The sequence below is a fragment of the Pseudoliparis swirei genome, chromosome 24 (assembly GCF_029220125.1).
Source record: "Pseudoliparis swirei isolate HS2019 ecotype Mariana Trench chromosome 24, NWPU_hadal_v1, whole genome shotgun sequence".
In the NCBI taxonomy this organism is placed as follows: Eukaryota; Metazoa; Chordata; class Actinopteri; order Perciformes; family Liparidae; genus Pseudoliparis; species Pseudoliparis swirei.
The window spans coordinates 11,115,783-11,134,086 of record NC_079411.1 but is presented as its reverse complement, the minus strand read 5'-3'; the positions used below and the strand labels follow the sequence as shown (position 1 = coordinate 11,134,086).

The 18,304-nt window shown below is 37.0% G+C and overlaps 2 protein-coding genes across 2 annotated transcripts; both read right to left on the bottom strand.

Moving 5' to 3' along the window:
• Positions 1-404: 404 nt before the first annotated feature.
• Positions 405-1,751, bottom strand: LOC130189955 (fatty acid-binding protein, intestinal-like). Its single transcript, XM_056408992.1, has 4 exons — positions 1,546-1,751; positions 1,168-1,340; positions 771-878; positions 405-651 (listed from the first exon to the last, which is right to left on the bottom strand). Exons 1-4 carry the CDS (start codon positions 1,610-1,612, stop codon positions 601-603), a joined length of 399 nt encoding a protein of 132 aa, XP_056264967.1. The 5' UTR covers positions 1,613-1,751; the 3' UTR covers positions 405-600.
• Positions 1,752-4,080: 2,329 nt separating this feature from the next.
• On the bottom strand, positions 4,081-17,595 carry gucy1b1 (guanylate cyclase 1 soluble subunit beta 1). Its single transcript, XM_056408585.1, has 13 exons — positions 17,509-17,595; positions 17,148-17,221; positions 15,411-15,511; positions 15,169-15,287; positions 14,428-14,625; positions 13,168-13,398; positions 12,856-12,972; positions 11,966-12,099; positions 10,908-11,105; positions 8,741-8,978; positions 7,886-8,026; positions 6,386-6,540; positions 4,081-6,102 (listed from the first exon to the last, which is right to left on the bottom strand). The coding sequence occupies exons 1-13, from the start codon at positions 17,509-17,511 to the stop codon at positions 5,958-5,960; spliced, it is 1,854 nt and encodes a 617-aa protein (XP_056264560.1). The 5' UTR covers positions 17,512-17,595; the 3' UTR covers positions 4,081-5,957.
• Between the last annotated feature and the right edge of the window lie 709 nt (positions 17,596-18,304).

Here is an 18,304-nt window from a genome sequence, read left to right as displayed (position 1 = left end):
GTATGGCTGAGGATAGACAGCTCCACGCTGGAGGAAGGTAGAGTGCAAAAGCTCCTTTATCCAAAAGAATACAGACAGCTGAAATCAAGTCAGAAATTATCCAGGGACAATATAGTCGCCATTACTAGCGTTGATATGCCCTCGAACACAACTTGTAATCACAAAAAAGCAAAGTTTTGTTGTTGTTGCTTGGTGTTGTGATTGTGTTTTGTCTTGGTAAAAATGTTTATCGTGAGCTTTTAGCCATGCCTCATTCCGTATGCAGGATGAGTTGTTATTAAAAAATCTTTGTTGCGATCAAATGCCCCGGTACCAGGGGTTGCTCACTTTCAACACTTTAAACAAACCTCCACAGATTCTCACTGAAAATGATAATTTCAATAAGAATAAAACAGATGAAAACAGTCAGTGACAGTGTGGTTTTATTACTGAAGCTATCAAAATCGAGAGTAATTGAAATCTGTTTCATATATTCTATGGGTGTAGGCTAGCCCACTTTTTACAGGTTATGTTGGTATACATTGTCGATAATTCAACACAATACTGTATGTAATCTTCAAGTCAAACATTTCTCTTTAAGGTTTTGCTCATCATTTTGGTCTAAGCTCTCTTGAAAATCCTCTTTGCATCCACACCTTCATAGTTGTAGCTCTGTTGATGAAAGGTCATGTCAGATATGGTTATTGTAACTTCACAGTTTACTGCTTTTTTAAGCTTCCCAAGTGTAGATTTTACGTGCCCTAATTTGCATGGATATAAATTCACCCTACCTGGATAAGTTCATCTCCTTGGACAATTCTGGTTGTTGTCAGTGTCTTTCCGTTGTCCTTCCTATTGAAGATCCCCTTCAACACGTCTCCCTCCATGGTCCAAGAGCCCTGCAAGGTGAGACATGACAACATAACAAGAATATTAGGTGGGCAAAGTTGTGCTGAAGTTTGACAGTTTAGTGACTTTGACTGTTTGTGGTAGTGAAAATCAACTGTGAACAAGGGTTATGAAAATAAAAGCCTTCAGTTCACAAGTTAACTTCAAATTAGCTAAACGCCAGGCTCATATTCAAGTATTTGGAATGAAATAATTACACAAAATTACAAAAATGTATATTGTTGGAGTCAAACTCAAATATTTTCAAGTGTAACAATGGAAAAAGGCACTTTGACTTACTGATAGTTCTGTTCCATCTGCAAGGCTGTACTCAAAGGTAACACCCAGGGTGAAGTCTATTTTCAGATTGCGGAATTTGCTGCTCTCTTCGACATGAAATGTGTCTCCAGCCTGTGCGATGTTTACCTTGAGGTTGTCATGAGCAGCCAGCTTCCTCTTCACCACGTTTATTCCTATCAAGAGTCATATTGGAATATGTTCAATTGGCTCTGAGCAATCAGAGGAAGCTTTTGTCAGGATGTAATCACGTAACAAGAGAAAGTACACAGAGAGTAGCAATGGTAATGAAACTCTTAGATTGTTTAACCGTATTCCATATATTTCAAAACATGCTATTCCATCTTCATCATTTTATCAAGTTGGTTGGATTTCACTCACCCATTTCTTGCATGAATTTCTCATAGTTATCATTGCGATCAATTTTCCAGTTGCCGTCGAAGGTCATGTTGGCTGTGAGGGTGAGCTGGACGACTGCAGCGAGGAGTGTCTCACTCAGAGTATGCCACTCCTTTTAAACTACGCTCCCGCTTATCTTTGCATCTAACTTTTGAAGGTGATGTGGCTGTTTAAAGCTCATATTGTCTCAAGGTCCACAGCTGCAGCTGATTGGGCAATGCCATTCTCCTTAACTGAACTGTGGCATACCCAATACATCTTATATGGGCTACCTTTTGAATACAAAACAGGTGACACATTCAGTTTCACCTGTATCTCTGTTTGCAAAGGGTTGGTCACAATTTATAGTAATTGCACCATGAATTCAGCAAATACAACGAAAATATTTTTTGTTTGTTTAACTTGCAACTCAATCATGATTTTAATGTCTAGTTGTTGACCCCTGAAGCTGATTAGAAAAGAAACTAAACAAACCTATTGAAGCACACATGAATACAATGCTTCCGCTACTTTAAAAGTGACTGTCTCGATTATCATTTTGTCAAACCTCTTATCACTAAGCAAATATATTTTTGCACTTAACTTATAATCGTCTCGTATAAAATGGTGTGATTGTTAATTATACCTTTGACCCAGCATCGGAGCCGGTGACACCAGCCGTCTTAACAAACTGGTTAGGAAGGCTGGCTCCATCATCGGCTGCCAGCTGGAGCACCTGGAACAGGTGGTGGAGAGGAGGACGTTGAAGAAACTGGTGTCCATATTGGACAACCCGGACCACCCTCTCCACCACCTCCTACAGGGACAGAGGAGTACTTTCTCCAGATGTCTCCTCACGCTCCGCTGCCACAAGGAGAGATACAGGAGAACATTCCTGCCGACGGCTATGAGGCTCTACAACAGTTCACCTCTTGCCAGATCACCCTAACCCTTCTTATATTTTGTGTTTTGTTTTTTTATTCTTGTGTGTTGCTGCTACTGACTCGACAAATTTCCCCTTGGGGATTAATAAAGTATATATCTATCTATATCTATCTATCTATCTAATCTGCCAATTATCGATAAACATGACCTTTGATATTTTAAGATAACAAACACACTCATGTCGTTAAGATACACTCAACTGAATATTATGTTTGTATAGTTATTCTGGTTAAACAAAAAGCTTATGCAGATTATTGTTAGAGGGTGTCTGTGTTTTTGAGTTTAGGGATATTCTGCATTTACGGTCCATTTTGACAACAGAACTAAAAACTAACTGGACTGTCAAAAAATTACATTAACAAAGTATTCCTCTGAAATGTGCAGAGAGATAAAGCAGAAAAATGCTAAGTATTTTATAAACATCCCGCCAAGTTTCCTCAGCCTGTTCTCATCCTTCCTTGAGACTTTTGCCTGACCTTCCACCTCAATGAATCTGCCTCTCATCAAACAAAAGACCTTCTACTATGACTGAAGTGATGCAATTAACAAGTGAGCTTCCTTTATTAAGCCACGTTGAAGCTTATCTTTAACACACTTACATCCCACAATACTTTATCCTAGTGTTAGTATCAGCTGTAATATTGCAAAATAATAGCATGGTCTATGTTAGTATGTTCCTGCAGGGACTCAACCCTGTTTTAGGCAACGCTGTGTGTTTGTGTGTTTGTGTTTATGTGTGTTGTGTGTGTGTGTGTCTGTGTGTGTGTGTGTGTGTGTGTGTGTGTACAGTTGTTGCTCTCCAGCATTTATAGAAAGTGAGAAGAGGCGGGTTGAATTTGGATGCTTGTTCACAACCAGCTCTGCGGGTCCATTGAGCTCTGTGGACATTAGATCAGATTGTGGGTGAACTGAAGATTGTATTGAGTACTTTTACAGCTTTTATTGGCTAGGCTCCAGGTTACATTTTTAGGGTTGATTTTTTTTCTGACCTGTGCCCAGCCTAAGGTTCCTCAGGCAAATAAATGCTAACTTTAACTCTCTGAGTATGAACACTGCCTTCCTGTAAGGACACCTGTGTGTTTTCATCAGGGCTGAAAACACATATGTAAACATTTATCTGCCGGGTTAATGACTCCGTAAATGAAATAATAGTGGTTTTATCAAACATAAAGTTTAGTTCTAGGCGCTACCAGTCCCACCTGTGGAGACAGCTGCATATGTATAAGGCATTTGTAGGTCTATGTATTTTACATGTGATTTTGTATGTATTTTATTCCAATTTAATTTTTTAAAATATCTGGACCTTGAGTCTGAAATAAAAGTTTGATTGATTGAATGTGATATCAATATGGTCATATGAGTAGACTTGTTATCGTTTATCGTTAAAAGTTGCATTGCAGTGCAGTTGATTTTCTGAATTTACCAGACTGGTCTATTATTGGCTTTTACGCACTTGTTCTTGATACCCACATTAAAGATTATTATTCATGAAAATCTGAATTAGTAAATAATTTTTAAAAAGCAACAATGCTCAAAGCTGAATTAAACTAGTATGTGACCTCGCAAAACGAACGAATACAAGTGTGCACCCACTCTGTGATAACCTTTTATTTATTTAAAGAAATATGCTATACATAAAAGTGAAACAAAGTGTTGTAACAATAAAAGCAAGGTGTAAAAAATGCAGTGACATGTTGAAGACGTTTATGAATGTTGTCTCCAGGATGTTAATTTTCTGAATAGCCACCAGAGAGAGCTCTTTCCAAAGACTTTGCTCTATATTATTTTTAGCGACTTGCTGATGTCTTCAGTGAAAGTAAAGACATGCATTACTGTCGCAGTTAATCTGTACAATGTAGACTTGATAAGAGGCACAATTAGTAAGTTGACAGCAAAGCATGTGATGTACAAAAGAAATATTAAGTATCCAATATTTCTCAAGTTGTATTACCTCCCAGCAGAAACAACCATGTCTTACAAGCACATAAATGCTCTTGCACAGGACAAAGAAGCACCTGTGTGGTACACAGGAAGCTATACATGGAGGAGACAATTAATCACAAGGACATTATATGAAGTTAAATAATGATGACTTTGGAAAAATAGGGTGAAAAAAGTGTGTTACATTTACTAATGAGAAATGTATCCAACACATACAGCACATAGTTAAACTTATAGAGGCACAAACAGTACTTCCACCTATAATAAAGTGTACATAGTTACTAGTTCTTAACCCTTGTGTTGCCTTAGGGTCATTTTGACCCGAATCAATATTACACCCTCCCCCCGCCTTTGGGTCATTTTGACCCGATTCAATGTTTCACCGTCCTGTTACCTTTATATTTACTAACATATTTTACCCTTTGGGTTCAATTTGACGCCATCAATTAAAACCTCCAGAAAATTATTAGAATTAATATTGTTTTCCAAGTTTAAGTGTGAGGCACTTTATGTTTGTTTGTTGACTACCGAAAGAACACCGACATTAAACATTGAATGGGGTCAAATTAATCCTAACGGGGGGAGGGTGTAATATTGATTCGGGTCAAAATGACCCTAAGGCAACACAAGGGTTAAGACAATAAAAGAATAAATACCAAATAACACAATGTTAACTTTGAATATGTAGCTCATTAGGAATATCTCATCAGCGTTCAAACTGAAATTACTTCTTATTTCATAAAAGCAGACAAAAAGTGAGTAAAGAGTTGCAATCAGTATAATCTGATTATACGGTAATGGCTCAACATGTAAAATATGTGACATTTGAAAAACATAGAAATACAAAATAAACTATTCTTAACACAGTAGCTGCAGCTATAATATCTACATTTGTATTTATTGTAATGGTTTTGATGCTAGTGTAAAACTCTCCCAGCCAATGAACAAAAAATGGGTCCATCAGTTGGTGACAGTAATTTTTTGACACAAACATGATATCAAACTAAAGTATATATTTGCATTATAGTTATTTGGGCTGATAGTGTGAAGATTATAAATTCTCAATCAAGAAAAAATACAGTATCTAAAATAATTAGCAACTAAACATATTTAAGAGTGATGAAAATTTTTTGCATATCAAAACCTTTCGTGATTTTCATGTACAGTAACAATGTGAGAGAGTACCTAGTCCAAAAATGTATTAAACTTGAAAATTATTTACCTTTATCATTCATAAAATACTTCACTACTGTGTCTACGCTAAAACAATACAGTGAGATCACAACAGATCATGGTCAAGCAGAAACAAGCTGGGAGAGCAATGGTACAGGATCATCATATTATATATATATATATATATATATATATATATATATATATATATATAACCCTGTTGCTGTGGATAGATTATATTTTTTATTTTAACTGATCCATCTCATCTCTGCCTCAGAATGTGTGTAATTAATATATACATGTACTAAAGCTTCTGTAAGATGAAAGTCGTGGCGTTTGACTATTGAATCTGAGCTTTAACTAACTGTGGTGGTCTGTGTCTCTGTGCGTTTCCTCGACAGAAACCACACCTTCATCGGTTCCTTCTTTCCTTTCATGGTGATGGGGCCCCGATACTCCAAATTAAACTGAGGGTCAGCATTCTCCGCCGACTGCAAACACCTGGATTACAACGTCAACACCAGCATAAATCACTTGTGTGGTCCGGAGGGGATTCTGTATCTTATTTTCACTAACGCCATGCAAACACGTTTGAGTCGACAAAGAACATCAAATTTAGAGACAAAAACAGACCTAATGGTTTTAAATTGATTACATCTTGTCTTTGATGTCTCATACTGATATTTTATTTACAAATGACCAAAATCTATAGCGGAATATGTCTAAAAATTACTTCACATGAATGAAAAAAAACATGGCAATATGCAATTGTACTTCTACTTACCGGTACGTATATTCTGAGACATGTATTTTTCCCTTTTCGCCAGTGGTTTCTGTACGACTTGTGAGGTTGACTGTATTTCCAAAAAGGCAAAATCTGGGCATCCTCTGGCCAATCACCCCAGTCACCACTTCTCCTGTGTGGATTCCAATCGTAATCTGGAAAAGAAAGGAGAATGGAAAAGGGAGACTTTCATTCACCATATGTCAGCTGTAATATCAGCAATGTAAATAAATATGCCAAAGGCAACTGGCAACAAGCTTAAATATTTATTCTAGCATAAACAGAGCACTGATCGTTAGTTATCTGCATTCAGTTCATTACTTAAATCAACACATGGCACACCAGATTTATCTTCAAAACTGTGGTAATGAAAATTAGAAAAGCCTAGCTTTTGAACCTTTGTCGATTTCAAATCAAGGAGGTGAATGAGTTGTGCACCACAGAAGGAGAGGGAGAAAACAAATGCAAGCAACTATCCGGCTGAATGCTTCTCTAAGTTTTTTGGCACAAATTCTTAAAGCTAGCGATTGAAAAGCTGCAACATTTGGTGGGTGGATATATAAGGGTAACTTTGCCAAGAATCACTCCATGAATAACATTATAAATATATTTTTTAGCTTGGCAAATCCAAAAGAAAATCTACCGATTAATATTTACACTTGAACTTGTAGGAACACCGGTGCCTGTTGTCTTCAAAGCATGAACAAGCTGAGAGTGTCTGAGACGGATTAGAATCCATTTTTAGATGCAGGATTGTGAGATGATTTGAGTCTGTTTCTGCTGCTGAACTGGACTCCTCTTCTGCCAGTGCCATGTCCCAAAATAAACAGCCTTTTGTTAACAAGACAGGATTTTCCAAAGTCAAGTCTCAGCAGTCATTGATACAATAACAATCTCCAACAGTCTGTTAAACAAAAGTCTGCTGTTTTTTATCCAACTTTTGTCTGTCCGTTACTTCAGCGTAAAAATATTACCACCTGTACAGATACAACAATGCTAAAATCAATCTTGTAAAGTGTTGGTCGTATTAGGTTGAATGCCAGTTAGCAGTATTTGTCAGGTCTGACACTGTAATTTAATGTATTCAATACTAGAAAACTAAGCTCCAAAATGCCTAAATTACATGTGCCAAAATAACAGACGTGTTGTTAAGAACAAACTGCTAAATAAATAAACGTGTGAAGTGAAACAGTCATGCAGTACACAATTAAAAAATAAATAAATATTGCTAATTGGCACTCATGTGCACACACACACAAACCATCTGCAATTCTCAAAATTAGTTGGGAGATTTTTGTGGACAGAAATGTACCATGTTGTTTGTATGATTTAAAAGAATTATAGCAATATAACTTTTAAAATATTAAATACTATGCAACACATTTTGTGTGTCCTCAGTGTCACTTTGTGTAAACATACAAAAAACAGTATTTGGAATTTGGCAGTTAATCATTAAGACTTGTAATAAATAAATAGCATTATGGCAATATTTCAACACACCTGTACTGGTTGTTCATCCACTTTGACTTGTCCAGCAATCTCCAACATATCAAGAGCGAGATGGCAGATGGACTTGGCGTGGTGTGTGCATGGCTCTGGAAGGCCGCTCACTGTCATGTACTTATCACCAACGGTTTCCACCTGTATACAGACAAACATTTTGTTATTCTTCAAAATGTTTGCATAACCAATTTCAGCTTTTGTAATTACTTTTGGTTTATGTAAAATCATCTGTTCTCACTGTGCTACAAAGTGTTTTGTTATGCAATGTGCAGCTAGAAATAAACTAAAACACCCTGAAATAAACACTTAAACACTTACATCAGCTTTAAGACATTCGGGGGCCTCTTTGAGGCCTGCTAAAACCCTTGGACCACCTAGCAATTCAGCTTGTAGAGTAAATATTACTTCTTTTGGTGACCCAGTGCCTGAAGCCGATCCCCTGGAAGTGCCGAGGTCTGTTTGACTTCTTAAAGTGCATTCTTGTCTGAAAGCCTGGAGTGTAAATCTGCTGCAGGCCTATAAAATGGCACAGTCCTGCTGTAAAACTACACTGTTTAGAAGTTAGTACTACTCTTCTTATGGTGAAAAACTCAAGTCATCTCATATAAATACTCTTGCTGACTTGTATGTGCATAATTGCTTAACATTATTCCACAATTGGGTCGGTGTGCTTCGCGTGTGCATTTAAGCTGAAGAACCAGCTCAGAACCTAATTTTTGCGATTTTAGTTTCTAGACTTCGTAGTTTTTTGTCCACTTTTATTGTTAACACTTTGCTGGTCCATCTCTCTTTACTGTAAGAAATGTACAAAAATGCATGATGTACTGTCACGGTAAAATTATTGCATCTAACCTTGTATACATAAGGGTTGTTCCGAGAGTCTGTCAAGATGTCAAAACGTGTGTAAACATCATTGAGCAGGTTGACTATCTTGATGGCTCCCTCGGCCGAGGCGTGCTTGCTGCAGAAGGCATTGAATCCCACAATGCCACTGAAGAGGATAGTCAAGTTATCGTAGCGCTTTGCTGGGACAGGTCGCTTGTGTCGCAGCTCATTGGCAACAGACGGCGGCAGAACAGAATAAAGCAATCTAAAAGGGGAGGAAGATAAATTAACATTTGAAGTTGAGCAGCAGTGTGATAGGCTTGGGCTGTCCTTTGGATCAGCATTTCATTTCCTCACCCACCACCTTTTGGACATTTCACGATACAAGCTGCTCTCAGATGGGAGGGTGGTGTTTCTATGGTAACCGCTTAGATCATGGCTGCCTGTTTCAAGCCAAATACCTTACATGATGTGTCATAATTTGAAGACACATGATACATACAGAACGGTCACCGCACAAAAATCAACAGATGTAAATATAGTATATTTACCCAGGAGATGAGACTTGTCTGTATCATCTTTATTAATATCTACATACAAGGGTGTGTTTCTCTCTTAGTTTGATACACACTTGAACGGCAGGAAAAACTGTATCAATGTATGTTTTCATTCAGAAAACACTGTTTTAAAGAAGAGACATTTCAGCAGCAGTCCTCTTAAATATTTAGAGAGGATTCCTGAATTCTAATCAATGTTTGAGTCCCAATGCACATTGAGAGAGGAGAATGGTGAGAATAATAATGTATAGATCCAAGAGGCCGAGGGAAAGTCCTTTCCTATAAGAAGATGGGGCTTCGGCAACGGTCTTAATAACAACCACGCTCCACCTCTGTGCTCCTCTCCAGCTGTCACATACTGCTGTGCCAAATTACTAAGACGGACCCTTTTCTAAAAGCCAAACCTGACCGTCTCCACCATAACAGGGACTGAAGAGTATCTAAGGCAAGCATCAACTTTGGGTATAACAATATATTCTGACTCTAGGTGGTCCTACTGTTATGTAGCCTCAACATAACTGTACAGGAGTGACACCTGTTAGTGTCCTGCTGTATCTTCAGTGTTTCTTGTCTCAAGTCCGTCCTTAAAAGGGAGTACTTGAAGAGACTACTCCTTTAACCTTGAGACAGACTCATAAACAATTTAGCCGCCTATTTTTCCAAAAGAGGAAACTGTTATTGTCATGAGTTTGAAGTTGACTAAAAACCTACAGATAATGGCGGGGCTTACATGTACTTTGCAATTATATATAATTAAACATTATGACTTAAATGCAATACACTAAAGAGGATCCCAATATGCATTCAAGGGATTATTACATTATTAACAAATTAGGAACAATTAGAAAACATATGTATTTATTATCTTTGATTTTTACTAGGTACATTCTATGTAGTTTTCCCTGCAAAAAGGAGGCGGAGCTGTCTGAGAAAGAGAAGGAAGTGGGAGGAGCCTGGCTTGATCAGAGCCAATATATGGGATTGCCAGCTCTTTGCTTTACATGGGCTGTCGACTGGCAACAATTATTTGAAAGAAAATGTGAGATTCAATAATCTTTGTAAAATTATGTTTGCTGTACCTTGATTCTTTAGTTATGTATGATAAGGTAGAATGATTATACATTGTGAAATTCTTGTAAACTGTAGCAGATACTTGTTTAAGTGTTTGCCGATAATACACACATGGTACATATTATCTTCTTAGAGTAAACCAGAATTGATTGTACCAGCTTTACCTACCATACCACCTGTTCATGTCTAAAATACATAATTAAGTAATGGACTCTTCCTTGTGCCTGACTGAACACCCATAGTGTTATCTAAATACCTGGTACTCCACTTACCCCTATTAAAGTCCTTATTGGGGAATATTCTATTTGAGAACATAAGAAGTCATTCTTTGCTTGAACTTCTCTCTTTGATGAGGGTTCACAGGTCAACTTGCCAAACAAAGGTTAGGAACCACTGACTCCCCTTTGGCATACGTATGAGCGATTTTATAAATATCAGTTTCAGTGTTGTAAAACTATTCAAGTATATTTTCAATTCTTACAGTGCTGAGGTTGGATCAAAAAAGAGCAGGTTTGAGTGTAATTTCTTATCCCCAAATCTGCAGTTTACACCAAATATAGTCTAACCTGTCTGTCTTTTTCTTCTCGTCCTCCAGGGCCCTGAGTGTGTGCTGCAGGCGATCTGTCAAGATCTCCAGCTCCTGGGTCAGCTTGTACTCCTCACGAAACTGCTCCCCCAGCAGCACCAGGTCACGAGTGGCGTCGTGTAGCGGGATGTCGCTCAGGTAAAGACCCCTTCGTGTGAGATCATCCAGGTTCATAACACTAGAGAAACACAGAAAGGAAACACCGTTAGGTACTCATTAATTAATCTGTATGTTAGTTATTTTCACAACGAAAATTGCAGAAACTGTCTGATTTGTGTCTGTGGGTAAAAGGAAAACTGGAGCCTTTTTTCCCTTTAAGACCACTGTCGTCATTTCAGGGCAAAGACTATTGTCTCCAGATAAATTGTTCTGTTGATAAGGGCGAGGTCAGACACTCAGGTGAATAAGCATGTTCTTATGTCAGGCAGCAACCTTTTATGACTGTCAAATAGTATACTAGAAATGTGTGATTTGTTATACAAGGGCCACAGAGGCTAATGGAGGTCACAACAGAAGAACCAATGTAACTACCAGATCACACGTTTTTGTTGCTGTTTTTTGTTGTTGTTTGACCATGTACCTATATATGTTTATGATAGCAAAATATATGAGCTAACTAGATTGTTTGATTGTGTAACTGCATGACTTATGTAACAGTATTGCTCTATCTGAGATTTAGTACATATTGGAATTACAAACCCAACAAATATTTCAATTGGCATTTTTCCATTATTTAATTTAGTTGTTGTTGCAATCATTAACTGCATCTACAAGATTTACACGGATAGAATATTGTAAATACTAAAAAGAAGATACAGTTATCTGTAGGACTTATTGTCAACAAACAAAACCAAAAATGAATCTATCCTACAGTATCATTTGCATAGCTAAAGCGAATCTGGGAATTTAAGGTCAGTAATCTTTCAGAGGGTCAAAGATAATTCCGTTTTTTAAAAATGTGTTTGTGTGTGATGTGTGTGTGTGTGTGTGCGTGTGTGTGTTCTTATGTGCTTTTGTCAGGACATACTGTGGGTTTACCTGGGTGAGCAAAGAAAAAGGATGTTCTCCGCTTCTGGCAAGTAAATCATCTGTCCTTTTATTCTCAGACAGCTGATCTCCACCCCTGTTAGCTCATCCTCGTTCTCTACAGTCTCCACATTCAGCAAGCCCTCCTGTAAGGATAACATCACACTTATGAATATTGCATTATATACTCTTCTCGAAATCGGCTTCCAAACTGGGCACCACTTCAACGCAGTTTATTTTTAAATATATGGTGTTTTCTTTTGCTTTAAGTGTCACATGCATCATCCATTCTTTAAAAGTAGAATTTCAGATTTTGTGTATAAAGAAAAATTTACTTTTTAGTATCCCAGGAGTCTCACACTTTGATACTAGTATATTCAAAGTAATAATCTGCTTTAATGCTTTTTCAAGGCATGGTAGCAATTATTTTAACAGGCATGCAGATTCCTTTCGATTTCTAACTGAAATCTGTGCTTCTCAATTGTAAAACGATTTAAAATAGCTTCACCTTTCCGTTGTTTCTCAGTTTCTGAACTTACATAGACATATCTATCTTGCATGCTGAGCAAAAGTCTGATTAGTTTTTTCAGGACATTTTGGCCTTTGCACCTCTTGCTTTTTGCATAAACTGACTTATAAAATGCTTAATTGATCAGTTGTTTAAATGTTTAGAAATCTCTGCATTTAAACAATATAGTCGATTCTACAGTGTTAATGAAACCCACAGTGTCAAAATCGTATGAAGATGCTAAAAATATTAGTGAGCTCATACATATTAATAATGATTAACACATTCTGTCATGTGCAGTTAACCCCTGTTTTAAACGTATGCTCATATTAGAAAAAGTATTTATGAGATTGTGCCAACAACGCTGTGACAAAAACTAAATTAAATGGTATACCTTGCTGCGCAACACGAAGACAGTGTTGATGTGGGAAAGAATGCCATGAAAACTGAAGTCAATGTGAGGGCGGACCAAAGAAAAAACTGATGGGAGGCTACAGGTGCCAGGCTGGAGCTGGGGAATAAAATATACACATTTCAAATGAGATTAAAATGTTCTTGCTTTTACTACATAATAAATAATACTGCATTCTGAGAATCCCATCCTGAGAGTATGAGACGAATACAAGTTTAACTCAAACATAATCAAGAGCTGACTTTATGAAACACTGTTTGCTGCATGTAAAACAGACTTTTGCATAATCCACACCTGAGGCAGGACTCGATAAATGGCGTTGCCACACTGTGTGAGCATCAGATCTTTGTCGAACATCAGGTGGAACGGGAAGGCCTTGCAGAACGTGTACGGACTGATCCGGGTCTCCTGCGTGCCGTTCTCCTCATAGCCGTCAAGGTCCTCGTAGAAAGCCTCTTCCTCCGAGTCCTTCTCCTCGATCAGAAACTTGATGTGGTCGCACTCCTCGCTTTTTGGTTGGATCATCTGCATCGGATGAAGTAAAATAACAGATCGAAAATGTAGGTTGTTATATTTTAATTAAACTTGACTATATTGTTGTGGCACATGATTACAGTAATAAAATGTTTTTTTTTATTTCACCCACGAAATATCCATTCCATTATTATTATTACATTAATGATGACGTTGGGTCTATTCGTGTGATTTTAAGAAAGGACATTATTCACTCGGTTTATGGGCATAAGGCTGGCTGACGTCTCTGCACCCTGTTTCCACAGCAACAGTGGCTAATATTTCCAGAAATTGGGTGTCATATTTGGAGCGTCTGCCATTTTTTGTTCTTGCATTACACACACAATGGCTGAAAAATAGGATTCCGTCTCTACAATATGATTAAGTTTGGGAGAAAATGTTGCTAACTTTTACAATGAAGAGAGAACTTCAGCCAAAGTATAGCGGACGTCATGAGAACAGACTGCAGTTATTGGGACAGACTACAGGCTGTAAATTGGCGATGTTCAATAACAAGAAAATAAAACAATGACAGTTTATAAGATCAAGTTATGTCCTCCAATTTAGACAGAATCTGATTAGGGTTGACAACATAAATCAAGATAAAAAATATGGATGTCTCCTTTGGAGTCAATGTCCAATTTAAATTCATCCACAATTCATTCACAGTTTTGGAAGTCAAATAAAGAACTGAAGAAAAAACTCACTGAAAGTCTTCCGAGCTAGAAATTCTATAATTTAGATCTCAAAATATCCTCTGACTCTCAGACATTAACCAAAAACTTGTTGTTGAACTGCAGTTGTCACAGCGCAGCACTATTCTCGTTTGGGAGTTTTGGAACTTTCTATGATTTAATCCTCACAGAAGTACATTTATATTCTGAGACACAAACACATATTCTGACACAAAACATTAAAGGGACTAAAAGACTTCATTTTGTATTGAACCATAAATTAGGAGAGGAAAACGTCATTCATCATCAGAAGCAGTTCGAGCCATAAGAGCCGCACCACAAAAGGAACAAAAACATCAAACTAGACCTTCATCTCGATCTCTTTCCCATGGATTTGTTGAGCGACAGTTTTAATGATGCCAATCACAATGTCTTGCAGGCCTTCTCTCTCCGAGTAGTAGTGAAGAATCAGATTGTTCCCCTTCTCTGCATCGGTGCAGCGGAACGAGGGAGCCCTCATCCCAGGATAAATGGTACCCAAGTGGTCATGTAAAGCATCCAAATTCTGAAAATATAAATACAAGATGAAATATGCAACATTCAAACACCAGCAATTGAAAGATTGTTGTTATAAAAGGTTTTTATAGAAGTATAGTAATGATGTTGTATAAGCAATCAATAAAGAAATATGGGACTTGTGAAAGACATTACACCAATAATATCCAAAACTGAAGCAGTAGAGGCTGAGATGTGACTGTCTTTTTCAATTTAATTCAATTCAATTCAGTTTATTTGTATAGCCCAATTTCACAAATTACAAATTTGTCTCGGAGTGCTTTACAATCTGTACACATAGACATCCCTGCCCCAAAACCTCACATCGGATCAGGAAAAACTCCCAAATAACCCTTCAGGGGGAAAAAAGTAAAAAAGGTAGGCTCCTCCAATAACCATAATGCAACACTATAACATATTTCATTTCTCTGTCTGCTAAACGTGCATGCTTTTGTTTTAAATTCCATCGCCCCAGTTATTAACACAGGCTTTCTGTGAAAAACCCAAGATATTAAACAACAGTTCTCCAACATCGAAAGAGGAGCGAGCCTACCTGCAGGAATTCACGAACATTTGATCCTAACACTCGCAAAATGGTGTCATATCCCGATTCTTGGCAAAATTCAAAAAACATCTTCCCAAACATCTGCAAGATGTCTCCTGCATCGATCTCTGAAATACAGACGGAATTTCATCAGTATCTCAGCTTTTGATAGAAATTCTTATGTTGTAATACACTACATGTGGATACATCTTTATTTCAATAACAACAACAAAAAGCATGCTGTCACTTACTGAGAACTTTACTTGCAGCAGCAACAAGGTCGTATGTTTTGCCATCTTCATATATGATTCTAACAAGGAACTGGCCCTCAATATCGAGCTGAGCCTCCTTCCTGGAAACAAAGTGAAGCCACCAATTATAAGAAACTGTCACAGCAGAAAAAAGTAATTGTAGCCAGCAAATAGCTTTGCCTGTTATGAAATGGTTTTCTACTGTTGTTTACAACTTCTATAAACAGGAATAATAAAATAACAACTTGTTTGTCTTATTTGTGGCCAAACAGTGTGATCGGTCTTAATTCATAATAAGAAAATGTTTCCATATTGCTTTAAAGTAGTTTTAAAACAACACTGTTGAACAAGTAGAGATAGGTTTTTATCTGCAGGTCATTTGCAAAAAGCAGAGCTCAAAGCTCTATTTATACATTTGACAACCATTTTTTTTTATTGTCAGAAGACTTGATGAGGTTCTGATTATCCTGTTTGGCTGAGTAAGCAGAAAGGATTTATAGGCCTGAGCAGCAGCCGCCATTTTATCACAGTCTGTAACAGCTGAAAAAACATACCATGCCGAGAAAGCCTTTGTAAAATAAATATTCATTTATTTTTAAATGATTCAGCTCACCAAATGTCTGAAAACATACCAAACATGATAAATCGAGCATTAAAAAACAATAAGTTACATTTGCAAAGATAACAAAAGATGCTGAGGGAGCTTTAGTTTTTTTTTTAATGATGGCTGAAGAATGACCACTTTGAAAACATTTACATAAGGCAGCTGCTTTTTATTTGTTCTACTATTTTTTCATCAGAGTCATATTCAGGGCAGTTTTAGTCAAACATTTTAACATGCTGAAAGAATGATGTTTACATCATCATGGAATACATTCATCCTAGGGATATGTGTTAAAATGGGGTGCAACATCGCTTGGCAGGGAGTTTATTTTATGTATTTATCATTTATTTATATATTTACACCAGAATTGTAACGATTGACACGTGTAACATAAAATGTAAAAAGTATATTGTAGGTCCTGCTACATTTGTTCTGGGGGATGGTGGGACTCAGACTTATGGTATTTATAAAACCCGTCACAAGGTACTTATACTAAATTTAAGTGCGTATATTTTGCTTTGTACCTTCTACTGCACATTACAGAGGAAACACTTATAGTTTTTCTTCACTGCATTTAATTTAAAGCCAGTTGCTTTGCAGATATAGAATATTGTGTTTCCATATAAAGCATATAACCATTCAACTACAGTCTATTACAATAATACAATTGATACTCCACATTAGTGCCTTAGTAATAACAATTAATTATGATACCACTTATATTGAGCATTTTAATCAATAATGGACGAAAATATATTTATTTTACGTTTTACATTTTGTTGACCCTACTTGCATATTTTTACTTAGTAATATGTCGAATGTAGGAACACATTGTTGTAATACTACTTTTCATCAAACAAATGTTTTTTGGCCTACATGTCAATAACTCTCTTAAAGTGAGGCTTCTTTTAGACATAATTTAAAATGTGATATTTACCAACTTACCTACCCTGATTTTCAGGCTAAAAAGGACGAAGGTTAATCATTACAGTAAAGGCAAATGTCTTTCCCAGCTCTCAGTGAGCTGACTGTACAATAGTCCTGTCTTGTATCGTTGTTGATGTCTGGTTGACCACGGTGTAACCTACGATACCATCACGGCCAAATAGTAAACACGAGATCCACAAACTCACTTGATCTCTTCCCACACTTCCGGACCGTAATTCCTTAAAACGAGGAGCTCCAAGGCGTGATTCACAAAGCCATACTGTAAATTTAGATATAAAAAACACGAGCAACGTCAATATTATGTCATGGAAGAGTTTTCTTGTAACATATATATATATATTTACCTTTGTAAACTGTAGACAACGCTTACATTACATGCGTATTCTGTTTAACTGTTATTATGCACAGTTCACTATAATTTGATAAATGATTAGCGACATAGCAATTTCTTTACAGGAAATGTCAAACGCAAACACACACCGTTGTCCGACCATCTATATCTATTTTGCCAGCGTTCAAATATAAAAAAAATCAAAATAAACATACCATGATGATAGCCGGTCTATTTTTCCTTATTTCTAAGCAAAACCCGTTAAATGTGGCTCAACCTTTACGACTTGGTACAGATGCTGCTGGAGTCTGCGTCCATTACCCCTTCTTTCCCTCAGCTGGTAACTGACAGGGAGTCTGTCCAATAGCAGATCAGAACAGGTATTACGTAGGACATCGTTGACCAATGAGAACAAAGCTGCCTGGTCCAACTGATTCTGGTGAACCTGTAATCTCCACAAGCAGCGACATAGTTTCTGATATTTAACATCATGTTTGACGCAATGAATGAAGTAAGTAATGTTAACGGCGTAATATAACACATACATATATTTAATCATTTAGCACTGAACCCCCAGTTGCTTCCCGGGCGCTTCACCGCAGCCCACTGCTCCTTAATAACTAAGGATGGGTTAAATGCAGAGAACTAATTTCCCCTTGGGGATTAATAAAAGTGTATATTCTATTTAATAAAAATATCTTATCATTTGGAAGGAGGACTTTAGTCACTCAGTAACAGGAGCAATACCACAATGTTTGTTGTGTCTGTACAGATACGATTCATGCATTAAAAATGTAGATCATATACAAATTGAAAGAGAATAATACAACAACTATTGGTGAAAGTAAATGTGTATTATCAGCAAGATGTATTTCCAAAGTATATGTACACATTATGCGCAATTACTCTGCATTAATATGAATGGTGCTTTAACATCTAAATATCAATGTAATATTGTTGCAGGTCAAATATATGTTCATTCTCTAACACTACAGCACAATCTAATGAGAG